Source organism: Cherax quadricarinatus, chromosome 33 (assembly GCF_038502225.1).
Source record: "Cherax quadricarinatus isolate ZL_2023a chromosome 33, ASM3850222v1, whole genome shotgun sequence".
NCBI lineage: Eukaryota > Metazoa > Arthropoda > Malacostraca > Decapoda > Parastacidae > Cherax > Cherax quadricarinatus.
Window position 1 is genome coordinate 3,125,110 of NC_091324.1, and position 18,488 is coordinate 3,143,597.

General features: G+C 37.6%; 1 protein-coding gene across 12 annotated transcripts in view; it reads left to right on the forward strand.

Annotated features, from left to right (window-relative positions):
• Positions 1–18,488, forward strand: part of tgo (Aryl hydrocarbon receptor nuclear translocator homolog tgo) — a 1,077,969-nt gene that overhangs the window by 980,824 nt on the left and 78,657 nt on the right. For all 12 annotated transcript variants that reach the window (XM_070090765.1, XM_070090764.1, XM_070090766.1 and 9 more), the window contains 2 exons: positions 11,593–11,765; positions 18,088–18,235. In XM_070090765.1, coding sequence (XP_069946866.1) covers positions 11,593–11,765; positions 18,088–18,235 — 321 coding nt within the window. The remainder of the gene's footprint in view (positions 1–11,592; positions 11,766–18,087; positions 18,236–18,488) is intronic.

The following is an 18,488-nucleotide window of genomic DNA, read 5'->3' on the forward strand; positions in this document are numbered from 1 at the left end:
TTCCTTAGTTGGGGTGAGTCCCTTATTGCTGGGACTCCTTTGTGCCTGCCAGTGTGTCATCATCTTGAAACCAGCTGTTGATTTCACTGGTCAATCTGATGGTCATTTCCCTAACCTCTATGGAGAAGAGAAATGGGGCAAGATGGGCCCCTTTCAGCACCCTTCAGTGAAGTGATTTCATGCTCCCCAAACAGGAGTAATGATTCCTTGCTGTATCCAACATAAACCTCTACTTCACCCACAGCATCACTTGCACAAACAATTCCATCAGCCCCACAAAATAACCAGGAAAAGCCTATCTCTCACAGCTTATGTATCATTACAGAAAAAAACACAGGAAAAAACAGAATGCAGATGTGGTTTGCACAGATTTTGCAAATGAGTGGTTGGTGCAATTATTTAATAAATGTAAGGAAGAGGGTAAGGTACCTAGGGATTGGCAGAGAGCATGCATAGTTCCTTTGTATAAAGACAAAGGGGATAAAAGAGAGTGCAAAAATTATAGGGGGATAAGTCTGTTGAGTATACCTGGCAAAGTGTATGGTAGAGTTATTATTGAAAGAATTAAGAGTAAGACGGAGAATAGGATAGCAGATGAACAAGGAGGCTTTAGGAAAGGTAGGGGGTGTGTGGACCAGGTGTTTACAGTGAAACATATAAGTGAACAGTATTTAGATAAGGCTAAAGAGGTCTTTGTGGCATTTATGGATTTGGAAAAGGCGTATGACAGGGTGGATAGGGGGGCAATGTGGCAGATGTTGCAGGTGTATGGTGTAGGAGGTAGGTTACTGAAAGTAGTGAAGAGTTTTTACGAGGATAGTGAGGCTCAAGTTAGAGTATGTAGGAAAGAGGGAGATTATTTCCCAGTAAAAGTAGGCCTTAGACAAGGATGTGTGATGTCACCGTGGTTGTTTAATATATTTATAGATGGGGTTGTAAGAGAAGTAAATGCGAGGGTCTTGGCAAGAGGCGTGAATTTAAAAGATAAAGAATCACACACAAAGTGGGAGTTGTCACAGTTGCTCTTTGCTGATGACACTGTGCTCTTGGGACATTCTGAAGAGAAGTTGCAGAGATTGGTGGATGAATTTGGTAGGGTGTGCAAAAGAAGAAAATTGAAAGTGAATACAGGAAAGAGGAAGGTTATGAGGATAACAAAAAGATTAGGTGATGAAAGATTGGATATCAGATTGGAGGGAGAGAGTATGGAGGAGGTGAATGTATTCAGATATTTGGGAGTGGACGTGTCAGCGGATGGGTCTATGAAAGATGAGGTGAATCATAGAATTGATGAGGGGAAAAGGGTGAGTGGTGCACTTAGGAGTCTGTGGAGACAAAGAACTTTGTCCTTGGAGGCAAAGAGGGGAATGTATGAGAGTATAGTTTTACCAACGCTCTTATATGGGTGTGAAGCATGGGTGATGAATGTTGCAGCGAGGAGAAGGCTGGAGGCAGTGGAGATGTCATGTCTGAGAGCAATGTGTGGTGTGAATATAATGCAGAGAATTTGTAGTTTGGAAGTTAGGAGGAGGTGCAGGATTACCAAAACTGTTGTCCAGAGGGCTGAGGAAGGGTTGTTGAGGTGGTTCGGACATGTGGAGAGAATGGAGCGAAACAGAATAACTTCAAGAGTGTATCAGTCTGTAGTGGAAGGAAGGCGGGGTAGGGGTCGGCCTAGGAAAGGTTGGAGGGAGGGGGTAAAGGAGGTTTTGTGTGCGAGGGGCTTGGACTTCCAGCAGGCATGCATGAGCGTGTTTGATAGGAGTGAATGGAGACAAATGGTTTTTAATACTTGACGTGCTGTTGGAGTGTGAGCAAAGTAACATTTATGAAGGGGCTCAGGGAAACCGGCAGGCCGGACTTGAGTCCTGGAGATGGGAAGTATAGTGCCTGCACTCTGAAGGACGGGTGTTAATGTTGCAGTTTAAAAACTGTAGTGTAAAGTACCCTTCTGGCAAGACAGTGATGGAGTGAATGATGGTGAAAGTTTTTCTTTTTCGGGCCACCCTGCCTTGGTGGGAATCGGCCAGTGTGCTAATAAAAAAAAAAAAATTAGTTCCAGGGTGCCACTGTCATTAGCACAGAATATCATGTCAGAATATCACAAGTCAGTGACCTTCTGCACTGTTCTGTTCTGTTCTCACATATTCCTTAACAATTTCACTGTCGGTCCCGTAATATTTCAGCTTGCAAGCCAGTGTCGGTCCCGTAATAATATGCCAAAATTCTAGCGCCTTCAAATCTAGTGGGAGAAAGCTGGCAGGCCTACATGTGAGAGAATGAGTCTTTGTGGTCAGTGTGTGTAGTATAAAAAAAATCCTGCAGCACGCAGTGCATAATAATAAAAAAAAAACTCCGACCGTGTTTTTGGTTGAAAACGCTGACTTTGAGATGTATTTTCATATGGTATTTATGGTTATATTCTCGTTTTCTTGGTCTCATTTGATAGATGGAAGATATATTGCAGAAATAGAGATGATTTTGATTGGTTTCACGAAAAAAAGTGCCTTGAAATTGAGCTCAAATTAGTGGAAATGCTCGATTTCTGTCGATGTTCAAGAGTAAAAAAATGATATCGCCATAAAATATATGTCCAACTGGCCAGTCTAATACACAGTCATGAATGGGTTGACATTATTTATACAATTATTATATTAATGCAGTAGTCTGCATAACAGTAAATCTATTTTTTGTGTGAATAAAAACTCAAAATGGAAAGCAAAAGTAATATAAGAGGGGCCTGGAGATATGACTAATGTACAGAGAAAATGTTACTTTAGTGCCTGGAATGTCTTCATTGTTTATTCTGGACCCTATTTTGAAATCGGCATCTTTGAAATTTGTGTTAAATTGGCCAAATTGCCAATTTTTTACCATTTCATTGGGTAGTTAAAATTGGTAAATGGCTGTTTCTTGTACTCAATCAATAGAACAAATGGAATTCTGGCGAAATAGCTATGAGTTTGGTCGACTGGAACAATGTAATTGGCCGAAAATAGGACCCAAAGTGGGCGAAATCGCCGATGCGTATGTATCGCCGAGACCTCTAACTTCATAAGAGCATAATTCCATAAGTTTTCCATCAAATTTCATACTTTTGGTATCATTACCACCGGGAAAAGATTCTTATCATTTCATAAAAAAATAATTTTTATTTTTTTGAAAATGCTTCAACACTGAGAGCCAGTTTGTGAGCAAGGGTTTCGACAGTGAAAGGGTTAAAAGCTGGTCAAATATCTGAGCTAGAATACAATACAGAAAGATTATTTACTGCTTACATAGGTAATATTCAGTAAATCATTTAAATATTGGGATTGTGTTAATATGAAGACAAGAGATACAGTCGTCCCTACAACGTCATGAGCTTCCTTATATACAGATTTCTATTATCCAGTATTTTTATTGATGAGCAACTTGTGAAGAAATTCAGTTACCTTTGTATTTTCTGGTGTTGCCCATTTTTTTTTTTTTTCAAGCTTGGTGCAAGATCCCTAAACTGAACACTTAAATTCACCCTCTCACATTGACAAACCCTGGAATTAGAGTACTGACAGTGTTGTGGTTCACTATCCCTGCCACCCCCACCAAAAAGAAAAATATCTTCTGAAATGGTAGAGAATCTTTTTATAAAGGTAATGTCACAAAAATGCAAAATTTGATGGAGAACTAATGGAATTACACAGGCACAAAGTTAGTGGTCTGGGTGCAATTTGTGAAGTGGCAATTTCACCCACTTTGAGTCCTATTTTCAGCCAATTCCTAACCAGTTCACTAGTATGCCTTCCATTCTGTCAGTTGAACACAAAACGCTGTCCACTTAACCCTTTCAGGGTTTCGGCCGTACTAGTACGGCTTACGCACCAGGGTTTTCGACGTACTAGTACGCCTAAATTCTAGCGCCCTCAAATCTAATGAGAGAAAGCTGGTAGGCCTACATATGAAAGAATGGGTCTATGTGGTCAGTGTGCGCAGTATGAAAAAAATCCTGCAGCACACAGTGCGTAATGAGAAAAAAAAAAACTTTGACCGTGTTTTTGGATTAAAACAGCGACTTTGCACTGTATTTACGTATGGTATTTATGGTTGTATTCTAGTTTTCCTGGTCTCATTTTATAGAATGGAAGACATATTACAGAAATTGAGATGATTTTGACTGGTTTTACAAGGAAAAGTACCTTGAAATTGAGGTAAAAGTAGCAGAAATGTTCGATTTTTACCAAAGTTCAAAAGTAAACAGATCATGCTAAGCGTCCAATGCACGTCAACTGGTAAGTCTAATATTCTTTCACAAGTGTGTCGATATTATTTATACCATTTCTACACTAATGCAGTAGTCTGCATAACAGTAAATCTTTTATTTTTTGTGAGAATGAAAATTCAAAGTGAAAAGCAAAAGAATGTAAGAGGGGCATGGGGACGTGACTAATGAACAGAGGAAATGTTATTTTAGTGCCAGGAATGTCTTTCTTGTTTATTCTGGACCCTATTTGGAAATTAGCATCTTTTGAAATTTGTGTGAAATTGGCAAAATTGCTAAATTCTGACCACTGTATTGAATAGTTGAAATCGGTAAATGGGTGGTTTCTAGTACTCATTCGATAGAAAAAATGGAGTTCTAGCGAAATAGTTATGATTTTTGTCGAAGAGTACACTGGAATTGGCCGAAAATAGGGCTCAAAGTGGGTGAAATCGCCGATGCGTAAACATCGTCGAGACTGCTAACTTCACAAGAGCATAATTCCATAAGTTTTCCATCAAATTTCGTACTTTTGGTGTCATTATGATCGGGAAAAGATTATCTTTTCATCAGAAAAAATAATATTTTTTTTTCCTAAAAATTTTCGACTCTGAGAACGAGTTTAGGATAGGGCCTCTCAACCATGAAAGGGTTAGAATGTGTGTTACTTATAACCAAATCCCTTTCTATACAAAGTTCAGTTAAGTGCTCCCCAATTTGCACCTGGCACCCCAACTTACCTGCCACACCCTCTCTAAATGCTTCTCCTACCTTAGCATTTAGGTTTCTACCACAATTACTCCTTCACTTGGCTCAAAATTTCCTACACACTTGCTTAACATCTCTCAAAATCTCTCTCTCTCTCTCCTTTACACTCTTCTCTTCTCCAGGTGCATATACACTTATTATGACCCACTCTTCACGTCCGACCCTTATTTTAATCCACATAATCCTTGGATTTATGCATTTATATTCCCTCTTCACTCTCCATAACATTATTGCTACCCCTTCCTTAGCTCTAACTCTCTCAGATACCTCTGACTTAATCCCATTTATATCTCCCCTCTGAAACTCCCCTACCCCTTTCAGCTTTGTTTCGCTTAGGCTAGGACATTCAACTTCCTTTCATTCATAACCTTTGCAATCACTTCTTTCTTATCTGTAGTACATCCACGCACATTCAGACATCTCAGTTTTATAAAGTTCTTCTTTTTCTTCTTTTTATTAATTTATACAGGAGAAGGAGTTACTAGCTATATATATACAGCCTCTCCTCACTTAACGACATACTAGCTTACCAACCACTTGGACTTATGACCAGCTCTCCAACCAGTATAAAAACCTAAGTAATGTATATTAGAGCTGATTTCCTCTATTCTGTTTATTACAGTATACAGTACACTACTGTATAAACATTTAAAAATATACTAAAAATGTTATAAATGGTGCAAAGGTGACATTAAAAATATATCTAAAGATGGTTGACACAAACCCACTATCAATGTAGTATACTCCTTACTTAATGACCAAACTGCTTACCGACGTACTCTTAGGAACTGAACCCCGTCGTTAAGTGAGGAGAGGCTGTTAATGCAAAACAACCATGGAGGAGTTGAATATACATCCTGTGTTGCTTGTTCGCGATTCTTCCATAAAATATATGTTGACAGCCTCTCCTCACTTAGCAATGTACTCATTTACTGATGATTCAGATGTACGATGAGCGCTCTGACCAGTAGGCATACCTAAATAATGTATATTAGAGCTGATTTCTTCTTTTCTGTTTATTACAATATACAGTAAACTACTACATAAACATTTAAAAATATGCCAGAAATGTTATATATGGTGCAAAGGTGACATTAAAACAATATCAAGAATGGTATGCTCTTCACTTAGCAACAAATTCATTTACTGATGTGGTCTTAGGAACGGAACTCCGTCGTTCAGCGAGGAGAGGCTGTATATAATTTATCTGTTATCTTATTCAGTGTATCTCTTTCCTTTGCTTCAGTGAATACATATTCAGGACCTTGAGGTGTTCTTAATAATATAAATATTTTAGTGGCTTTTTAGTGGCTCTGTGCAAGCCATATACGATCATTGTGTATGTTCCAGCATGGTTCTCTCTCTCATACCCTGAATGAAGCCGTCAACACTGAACAGTGCTGTAAGTGAAGGAGCACAAGTGATTTGAGTAGTGTCACCATTGGCATTATTTCCCTTGTTTTAAAAGTTCTCATAATTTTTCTTGGCTTTAGCTACATTTCCCTTATTGTATTTTTTAAAAGATAGGTTCACTGATAGTACACCAAGATCTTTCACATATTCTTTTCATTGTATTTGGTTCTCTCCTGCATTTTGCAATTTTTAAGTTTCTTCTACCTAGATAACTTACTTGCTTATTTTAGTATAGTCTGCAAATGATATGAAGGTGTGGCTAGTGTTTTTATCAATGTTCACCATGAAGAGAAACCGTAAAAGTGGCAGAACTCGACCTTGCATAATGAGCATTTTATTCTGCTAATTTCTAGATTTTGTTTCGTTTACTAGTTCTCTTGTGATCTATTTTTCAGAAAATTTGATATCCGTTTGCTTATTCTTCTTGTTATGTCTGTACCTCATTTTATGTGCTATCACTCCATGATCATATTTGTCAAATGTCTGCATGAAAACTGTGTTGATCATGTCTCTGTAGTTTTGTCCTATTGGTTTAGAAGTCATGACAACCATGATCTTCCCCCTCCTAAATCCGTGTTGGTTCAGGTTGTGCAGGTCATACCTTGCCATAAAGTCTGTGATTTGGCATCTCATCACCCTTTCAGAAACTTTTATTATGATGTTTTGCCCACACATTATACTTTATCAAACTACAAACAGATGCAATTTGATAAAGACCACTATGTGAGCAAAATATCTCCAGTGAAGGTGCCATATAACCACATTTGTGTCTCCATACCAACTTGGCCCTATATATCTGGAGGAATGAAGAAGAAAGAGGGACTGTGATGAAAACATACAAAATACTGCAGGGCATAGATTGGTACATTAACCTGTAAACGGTCCAAACATATATATACATTTTTTCAACATTTTAAAGTATGTAAAAAAAGTAGATCTTCTTTTTCTCTTTTTACATTTGAAAATGTGTAAAAAAACTTTGATCTACGTTTTTTTTTTTTTGTTATATTTGAAAATATGTAAAAAAAAACATAGATCTACTTTTGGAGCACTACGCATGTGAACGTAGATCTGTTTGGACCGTTTACGGTTTTTTTTATTTATTTATTTATTAACAATTTGAGCACACATACAGAGGTACAAGGAAAGGCTTTCTATCAGAAATGCACAAATCACAAATTAGAAACTAGAATGAGCTAAGCAATAACACTGGAAAAATGGACTCCATATTCTGGTTCCAAAATATACATGACAATACATGAATAAACAGAAAAATGAATGGGAAGTTCAAGCCTTCTGTCCATCTTTCTGTTCATTCATTTCCAGTCGTTTATTATGACTTAAACTGAGTTCATGACAACACACATTCACGTCAGTCAAAAGTTAAGAGGCAGAAACAAAACCTTAACATATTTGTTTCTCTCCCAAAACTTGTATTGATACAGGATGTAATGCAAATAGGTATGCACAGTTAGTAGTACTCTTGTATCAATAGAGTACATGACACATACCTTTAATGAAGATCTGGTGATGATTGATGGGATGGGAGGAGGGGAGTGTCGAAGTTGTTAATGTTTAGAAGGGGAATCCCCTTCTATTAGGACTTGAGGTAGCAAGTCTTTTTCCGGGGTTACTTCCCTTCTTCTTTTAATGCCACTAGGACCAGCTTGAGAGTCACTGGACCTCTGTCGCACAACAAATCTGTCCATAGAGGTCTGTACCTCCCGTTCCTTTAAGATTTGTCTAAAATGGGCCACAACATTGTCATTGTAATAGCCACCAGCACAGCTTGCAATAGCTGTGCTAGGGCAATTTTCATTCATAAAAGTTTGCAGTTCAACCCACTTTGCACACATTTCCTTAATGTTTGAAGTAGGCACAGTGGATTCCACAACTGGCATAGGCTTCTCAGGGTTAGCCCCAAACCCTTCAAAATCTTTCTTAATTTCCATACTAATTCTCACCCTTTTTACCACAGGGTTGGCACTAGAAGCTTTCTTGGGGCCCATGGTGACTTATTTTGCAGAAACAAGCACCAAAAACACTGTGATAATATGGAATGTACCAAATGTATGCTTAGTTGCGAGCACACTGGCTGGCTTGTAAACACTGGCACACACGGGGCAGTTCAGGCCACACATGGATGCGTCTCGAACGAATCACGTGTGGCGGGTTTTTTAACGAGTGGCGAGGCAAAATTTTTGCGTTAAAATGTATCGTATACCGGATTTAACGTATACCGATGCCATCGTATGCCGGGGGTCCACTGTAATTTAATGTGGAAAAGGGCCACAAAATGGAAATAGGTGAAAGCAGAAACTGGCAGAGTCTGAAAGTGATAATAAACAAGAGATTGCCATGAATTGGAAACAATTTTTTTATGCTGTATTGACAAATTTTAAAATAGTTTTCAGGTACAGAACAACATTTCAATGCTAAAATGAAAAAAAAAAAAGTTATATTTATGATATACCGGTACTTTAGAAAAGTTGGGATTGTGTGACGGTGGTGTGGGGTCTGCATAGAAAAAAACTTGATACAAAAGAAAACTTTTAAGAGATATGCTGCACAATGGCTCCTGGATTTGAAAAACATGAGTTATGAAGAAAGACTGAAAACAGTGAAAATGCTCTATGTAGAATACACTATTCAAAACACTTGCACATATTTATTAGTAAATGTGTTAGTCTTTGAACCTCAAAGTGATGAAGGTCCCAGGAATGAAAACAAGTTTTCTAGTCAATACTGTATATCCAAGTGTTTGCTCAAGTGTTTCTTTAATCCTTTCAGGGTCCATGCCGTAGTCTACGGCTTTGAGTTGAGGGTCCAAACCGTAGTTCTACGTCATGAGCTCAGTTCACTCTGATAAGCTGTGAGCTGTAAATTTGGGCCTAGATATGAGAGAATACATCTGTGTGGTATGTGTGCACCACATAAAAAAAATCCTGCAGCACACAGTGCATGAGAGAAAAAAACTGAGACCGTAATTTTCGATTACAACAGCGACTTTGCAGTGTTGTTTCGTATGTTTTTTATAGTTGTATATGCAATTTCTTGGTCTCAATTGATAGAATGGAAGATATATCATAGAAATAGAGATGATTTTGATTGGTTTTAGTATTGAAAATGGCTTGAAACTGAGCTCAAAGTAGCAGAAATGTTAAATTTTTGCCGATGTTCAAGAGTAAACAATTGACCTCACACGTCTAATACACACCAGCTGGTGGGTCTAATATATGTTCACAAATGTGGTGATATTTATACAATTATTACAATATTGCATAACAGTAAATCTTCTATTTTTTGGTTTGAATAAAAATTCATTATGTGAATAAAAAATCAAAATGGAATTCATTTGTAAAGCCTGAAAATGGAACTAATGAACAGAGGAAATGTTAGTTTAGTGCCAGGAATGCCTGCATTGTGTATTCTGGACCCTATTTTGAAATTGGAATATTTTGAAGTGTTAAATTGGCCAAATTACCAATTTCCGATCACTTTATTTTGCATTTGAAACAGTTGACTTGGCGATTTCTTGTGCTCACTCAATAGATAAAAAGTAATACCAATGAAATAGCTAAGAATTTGGTCTACTGGAATAATGTAATTGGCCTAAAATGAGAGAGTCGGCAATATCGCCGATGCGTAAATATCGCTCACACATCGAAATTCGCGAGAGCATAATTTCGTCAGTTTTCCATCAAATTTCGTACTTTTTGTTTTATTACCTTCAGAAAAAGATTCTCTACAATTTCATTAGAAAAAATAAAATTTTTTTTTTTTTTTTGAAAATTCTTGGACCCTGGTGCACACTTTGAAATTTGGCCTCTGGACCCTGAAAGGGTTAAGCCACTTGTCAATCAGGGGTGTATATTCTGGGTGTGCTAGGTGAGTGCTGCACACCCACCAAAGATGGTAGATTCATCATAAATATTAAGCTCACTCAGTGATATAATTATGTATCATAATGGGAAACTGTTTTTTCTGTCTCCTATTATAAAATATTGTGGCAGTTGTTCTGAGATAGCTCTGCACACCCCACTGTGCTACTCAGTGGTAGCACAGTGCACACCCTGTGACAATAACCACCATACACCACTGTTGTCAAAACCTATTATTCTACAAGTTTATATATCTTTTAGAATGTTATTCAGGGTTAATGGCTTCATTCACAGCAGGAGAGATATCAAAGCTAGAAAAGAAAGAAATAGTTTACTGCTGCATAAAGCCAGTAAAGTTTTATGCCTCAGAGTACTTGGAGTGTATTCTCTGGAGCAATAAAAAAAAGAGAGAGAATTGATAATGTATGTTGTACATGGAACATACTTGAGGGCCTAGTTATAAATCTTCACACTACTCCAGGTATACCATAACAAAGTACAGTACTAGATTGAGAAATATGGGATGAAATGTGACAGACCCAGTGAAAAGCAGGGGCATTATGGGCATAGTAAGAGAACACTTTGTCAACATCTGTTGTCCAAAACTATTCACCTTGATACCAGCAATTATCAGAAATATAGTATTACTAGAACAAGCATGAAAGTTCTTAAGAAACTGGATCCCTACCTCAGCCAAGTGCCAAATCAGTGAGGGTGTCATGAATATGTAGGCCAACAGCAGCAAGAGCCTGGTTGAACAGACAATCACCAGAAAAGTTGGCCCCAGGCTAGGCTGCAAAGGTAGAAAAACTCTCAAAACCAGTCACAAACAAGATAAAGCCATCAATAAAATTATGAAGGTATATGAAAAAATTGATGGACATTTCATCACCATGAATTGGGTAAATATGATACCACAGGTGTAAACTGAGGAAAGAGTGATGCTGAAAAGACACACACAAGTATTTCTTTTTCAGAAATATTGTTACAGTCTTTTGGAATCAGATAAAAGAGGAGGCAATCAGTGCTACAACCATTGAAATATTTAAGAAAGTAGATGTGTTTTGGTTGCTGTGTAACTGCAAGTTTAGCTCTATTACTATTTTACCTTATTTGTTATTTCTCACCAAGGTAGAATGACCCAAAAAAGGAAACATTCACCATTACCTACAAGTAAGGGCCATAATTTTACAGATAAAGACACACACTACTAAAAGATAATATCACTGGTATGTTGTGCATTGCATTAGTAAATTGTTTATAATATTTTTTAAATTCATTTTTTTTTTTCAGGTACAGGAAACACCAACACAGACGGAACTTACAAACCATCATTCCTCACAGATCAGGAACTGAAACACTTAATATTAGAGGCAGCTGATGGATTCCTTTTTGTGGTAGCATGTGACACTGGGAGAATTATCTATGCATCAGATTCTGTTACTCCGGTTCTTAATCAGCCGCAGGTAAGTGGTTTTGGTGAGACTTTATTCTCCATCTTCTGAAAACTTTTATTTATGGTGTACCATACATTACATGATAATGCCACTCAAAGCAATCTAACCCTGGCCATCAAAATTTTGTTCTCATCAAGTTGTAAAATGAGTCATGAGTTAATAAAGATGATTATTGTTATTTTTGTCATTTTCTTGTACTGCTTAACCCTTAAACTGTCCAAACGTAGAGCTATGTTCACGTGCGTAGCGCTCCGATCGTAGATCTACATTTTATTTTACATGCTTTCAACCTTGGCACAATAAGCCTGAGTTGCCCAGACATGAGAAAATGAGTGCGGACTCAGTGTGCGCAGTTTGACAAAATTCGGGGATGCTGGGAAAAATGTGCTCTTCATTTAACCCTTTCAGGGTCCAAGGCCCAAATCTGAAGTGGTGCCCCAGTGTCCAAGAATTTTAAAAAAAAAAATTTGTTATTTTTTCTTATGAAATGGTAGAGAATCTTTTTGTGAGGGTAATAAAACAAAAAGTACGTAATTTGATGGAAAATTGACGAAATTATGCTCTCGCGAATTTTGATGTGTCAGCGATATTTACGAATCGGCGATTTTGCCGACTTTGACTCCCATTTTAGGCCAATTACATTATTCCAGTCAACCAAATTCTTAGCTATTTCACTAGTATTACTTCTATTCTATCGATTGAGCACAAGAAATCGCCAAGTCAACTGTTTCAACTACAAATTAAAGTGATCTGAAATTGTTAATTTGGTCAATTTAACACAAAGTTCAAAATACGTATTCCAATTTCAAAATAGGGTCCAGAATAAACAATGTAGGTATTCCTGGAACTAAACTAACATTTCCTCTGTTCATTAGTTACGTTTTGAGGCTTTACAAATAAATTCCATTTTGATTTTTTATTCACACCAAAAAATAGAAGATTTACTGTTTATGTTATGTAATGTTATGTAATAATTGTATAACTATCATCACCATATTTGTGAATGCATATTAGACCCACCAGCTGGCGTGTATTAGACGTGTGAGGTCGTTTGTTTACTCTTGAATATCGGCAAAAATTTAACATTTCTGCTACTTTGAGCTCAGTTTCAAGCCATTTCCAATGCTAAAACCAATCAAAATCATCTCTATTTCTGTAATATGTCTTCCATTCTATCAAATGAGACCAAGAAATCGCAAATAGAACTATAAAAAACATACGAAAAAACACTGCAAAGTCGCTGTTTTAATAAAAAAATCATGATTTCAGTTTTTTCTCTTATTATACACAGCGTGCTGCAGGATCTGTTTTATGTGGTGCACACATACCACATAGATGTATTCTGTCATATCTAGGCCCAAATGTACCACTCACAGTTTATCAGAGTGAGCTGAGCTCATGACTTAGATCTACGGTTTGGACCCTGAACGTAAAGCCGTAGATCTACGGGACGGACCCTCAAAGGGTTAAAAAAAAAAAAAATTTGTTTTTTTTCCCTAAAATATTCAGAGCGGTACGCACGTGAACGTTGATCTACGTTTGGACAGTTTAAGGGTTAAGAACTCAAAAGAGAAAATTTATTTTTGGAACCAAATTTTTGCTTGTCAGGGGGCCTTTATTTCTGATATGGCAGGAATGAATAAGAGGAATTACAGTGGAACCTCGGTTTTCGTATGCCCTGGTTTTTGTAGGATTTGGTTTTTGACTACTTTTTTGTCTAAATTTTGTCCCAGTTTTCGTATATCTGCTTGGTTTTCGTAGAGTTGACAATGGTCTGTACCAAACGCGTCCACCTGCCAGCACCCACACAAAGCATCCCACGCGTTCTGACTCAGTCTGGCGTTGTTTCTTGTTGATTGAACATTACTCTGCGCGTTTGGATAACATTTCATAATAATCCATTGTTTTTTGTACTTGTTTATTGAATGCAACTGCCAAATAAGTCACCATAGGGCCAAAGAAAGTTCCAAGTGCCAACCATTTAATAAAGAAGGTGAGAAACACAATAGAATTCAAGAAAGAACTCGTAATAAAGTACGAAAGTGGCGTACGCGTGGCCGATCTCGCCAGGATGTACAGGAAGTTCGCATCAACAATCAGTTCTATCCTGGTGAAGAAAAAAGAAATCAAGGAAGCTGATGTTGTGAAAGGGGTAAATGTATTAACGAAACAGAGATCGCAAGCAGTCAAAGATGTTGAGAAGTTGTTGTTGGTGTGGATCATTGAAAAACAGTTAGCAGGAGATAGTGTTTTGGTGGAAGAGTTGGTGGACAACCACAGGGAAGAGCTAACCACTGAAGAGCTGCAAGACCTTCAACTGGAACAGCAACAGACTGCAGCTGAAGAAATTGCTTCAGAAGAGGAGGAAGAGAGAGGGGAGAATGTGCCTTCTTCGGTGATTAAGGACATACGTGCAAAATGGAATGAGTTGCAAAGTTTCGTGAAGAAATATCACCCAGATAAAGCTGCTGCAAGCTGTATCTACAACATGTTCAATGACAGTGCCTTGTCCCATTTTAGGCAAATCTTAGAGATACCAGAAACAAACCTCTCTGCACAATTTTTTTTGTGACAGGGGTCCAGTGACTCTCAGGCTGGTCCTAGTGCCAGTAAAAGACAAATAAGGGAAGTAACCCCAGATAGGGCCTTGATACCTGATGTCCTTATGGAACGGGATTCCCCTTCCAAACAATAACCTCTCCTTCTTCCTCTCCCCTTTTTGCCATCTTCCATACGCCAACAGGAGGTTTCAGTAATGGTAAAAGTGATGTTAAATGCTCATTTATCCATTTCATTAGTCATTTATATTTATTTCTCATTGTTTTCTGTATGTAAAAGTATAGTTATTCTCAATAAAATGCATTTTTTGTTTATATTTTTGGGTGTTTGGAACGGATTAATTGGATTTACATTATTTCTTGTAGGAAATGTTGCTTCAGTTTTCATACAATTTGGTTTTCGTTAGACTTCTGGAACGAATTAATCACGAAAACCGAGGTTCCACTGTACTATATCATTATTAACCCCTTGACTGTCGCAACCCCGAATCCTGAGGTGTCTCCTGGTGTCAAAAAAAAAAAATCCCCCCCCCCCCCCCAAAAAAAAAAAAAAAAAAAAAATCTTATGAAATCATTTCCCCGATTGTAATGACACCAAAAGAATGAAATTTGATGGAAAACTGATGGAATTACGCTCTTGCGAAGTTAGTGACCTCGGCAATATTTAAGAATCGGAGATTTCGCCCACTTTGAGCCCTATTTTCGGCTAATTCCATTGTTCCAGTCAACCAAACTCATAGTTATTTCTTTAGAACTCCATTTTTTCTATCGATTGAGTACAAGAAACTGCCCATTTTCCGATTTCAACTATCCAATAACGTGGTCAGAAATTTGCAATTTGGCCAATTTCCTGAAAATTAAAAAATATGACAATTTCAAAATAGGGTCTAGAATGAACAATGCAGACATTCCTGGCTCTAAAATAACATTTTCTTTGTTCATCAGTCACATCTCCAGGCCCCTCTGATATTACTCTTGCTTTTTATTTTTAATTTTTATTCAAACAAAAAATAAGATTTACTGTTATGCAGACTACTGCAATATTGCAATAATTGTATAAATAATGTCAACCCATTCATGACTGCATATTAGAATGGCTACTTGTACATTTATTGGAAAATGACATCATTTGTTTACTTTTGAACATCAACAAAAATCAAACATTTCCCCTATTTTGAGCTCCATTTCAAGGTTCTTTTCATAGTAAAACCAATCAAAATCACCTCTATTTCTATAATATGTTTTCCACTCTATCAAATGAGACCAAGAAAATGAGAATACAACCATAAATACTATACGAAAATAGACCACAAAGTCGGCATTTTGATTAAAAAAACCGGTCGGAGTTTTCTTTTCTCATGCACTACGTGCTGCAGGATTTTTTTATATGGTGCATACTGACCACACAGACCCACTCTCTCACATGTGGGCCTGCCAGTTTTCTCCTGCTTGATTTGAAGCCGCTAGAATTTATGAATATATATACGTCAAAAACGGTGGCTTGTAAGACGTATATATATGACCAAAACAGTCAAAGGGTTAAATATATTCTGTAATATAGTATCATATCATGTGTAATAATCTCAGTTGAAATAGAAAACCCAGACATTTTTCTGGTAGTCACTTTTCTGTATGCATTTGATGTACAGTGGTCCCTCGTTTTTCGTAATTAATCCGTTCCTGGAAGTGTGACTATTATCGAAATTGACGATTTTCGAATCCATTTTCCCCATAAGAAATAATGTAAATCCAATTACGTAATTCGTTCCAGACACCCAGACGTATCAACAACAGTTTTTTTTTACCTTAAAGATAGATTTACCTGCACAAAAGAATGAACATTCAACATGACAGTTACCTTTATTGAAGGCTGTTGTTGATGAATGGAAGACAGGGAGGAGGAGGAGTCAGAAGAGAGGTTATTGTTTGGAAGGGAAATCCCCCTCCATAAGGACTCTAGGTCACTTCAGGGGTCACTTCCCTAGTTTAAATATAGATTTACATGCAGAAAAGAATACCAAATAAATGTAAAGCACTAATAAAATGTAAATGAACATTGGTAATAAGGGTAGTTGATGAGTGGAATAGTCTGCCTAGTAGGGTGATCGAAGCTAAAACATTGGGTAATTTCAAATTTAGGTTGGATAAATACATGAGTGAGAGGGGTTGGTTTGAATCGGGCTTGCACGTGAGTAAATAGGTTTATCAAAGCTTATTGCTTGGGTAGCAGTTATGCTGTTAGTGGGTTAGATTTTTGAAGGACCTGCCTAGTATGGGCCAACAGGCCTGTTGCAGTGTTCCTCCTTTCTTACGTTCTTATGTTCTAAAAGCTATGGCTTGGGTAGTTTCAAATTTAGCTTGGATAAATACATGAGTGAGAGGGGTTGGATTTGAGTTGGATTTGCACCTGAGCTTATTGCTTGGGTAGCATTTGTTCTTTTAGTGGGTTGGATTTGTGAAGGACCTGCCTAGTATGGGTCACCAGGCCTGTTGCACTGTTCCTCCTTTCTTATGTTCTTATGTTCTTATTTAACATCACACTTACCTTTATTGAAGACTTCGGTTGTGTGAGGGAGGGATGGCGAGTTTATTGTTGGAGAATATGAATATGAAAGTTGAAAATGAACATAGAAAAGAGTAAGGTGATGAGGGTATCAAATGATTTAGATAAAGAAAAATTGGATATTAAATTGGGGAAGAGGAGTATGGAAGAAGTGAATGTTTTCAGATACTTGGGAGTTGACGTGTCAGTGGATGGATTTATGAAGGATGAGGTTAATCATAGAATTGATGAGGGGAAAAAAGGTGAGTGGTGCGTTGAGGTATATGTGGAGACAAAAAACGTTACCTATGGAGGCAAAGAAGGGAATGTATGAAAGTATAGTAGTACCAACACTCTTATATGGGTGTGAAGCTTGGGTTGTGAATGCAGCAGCGAGGAGGTGGTTGGAGGCAGTGGAGATGTCCTGTCTAAGGGCAATGTGTGGTGAAAATATTATGCAGAAAATTCGGAGTGTGGAAATTAGGAGAAGGTGTGGAGTTAATAAAAGTATTAGTCAGAGGGCTGAAGAAGGGTTGTTGAGGTGGTTTGGTCATTTAGAGAGAATGGCTCAAAGTAGAATGACATGGAGAGCGTATAAATCTGTAGGCGAAGGAAGGCGGGGTAGGGATTGTCCTCGAAAAGGTTGGAAGGAAGGGGTAAGGGAGGTTTTGTGGGCAAGGGGCTTGGACATCCAGCAGGCGTGCATGAGCGTGTTCGATAGGAGTGAATGGAGACGAATGGTATTTGGACCTGTTGGAGTGTGAGCAGGGTAATATTTAGTGAAGGGATTCAGGGAAACCGGTTTTTTTGTATAGCCGGACTTGAGTCCTGGAAATGGGAAGTACAATGCCTGCACTCTAAAGGAGGGGTTCGGGATATTAGCAGTTTGGAGGGATATGTTGTGTATCTTTATACGTATATGCTTCTAAACTGTTGTGTTCTGAGCACCTCTGCAAAAACAGTGATTATGTGTGAGTGAGGTGAAAGTGTTGAATGATGATGAAAGTATTTTCTTTTTGGGGATTTTCTTTCTTTTTGGGTCACCCTGCCTCGGTGGGAGACGGCCGACTTGTTAAAAAAAAAAAAAGTTAATAGTCATTATGGATTGCGAAAAAATTATGTCAAAGACATTTATTTTTTCGAAGGTCATTTCAAGGATGTATGGTTACCCCTGTTGTTATGTTATTTATTTATATAATTTATATTTTCAGAGTATTATCTTCAATTTCAGAGTGATTGGTTTGGCTCAAGTGTCTATGAACATGTTCATCCAGAAGACGTAGAGAAGGTTAGAGAACAGCTAAGTACACAGGAACCAGCCAACCAAGGACGTATATTAGATCTCAAAACTGGCACTGTAAAGAAGGAGGGCCACCAGTGTAAGTATATAGTAATTAATAAATTATTTAGGGATTAAAGTGCACTTGTCATTTGTGTTATACATTCATTAAAATTTTGTGGTGTGTGCTTGAGAGTTATACAGTAAGCAAGGTTGTAATTACTGGAGAGAAGCATCAAGTTGCTACTGCACCATGATTGGATGAATGAAACAAAAATGAGAAAATGGTGATTAACATTATGGAGTATAGCACTTACTAAGATTAGATTGAAGGAATATGTAAAATTCGGTTA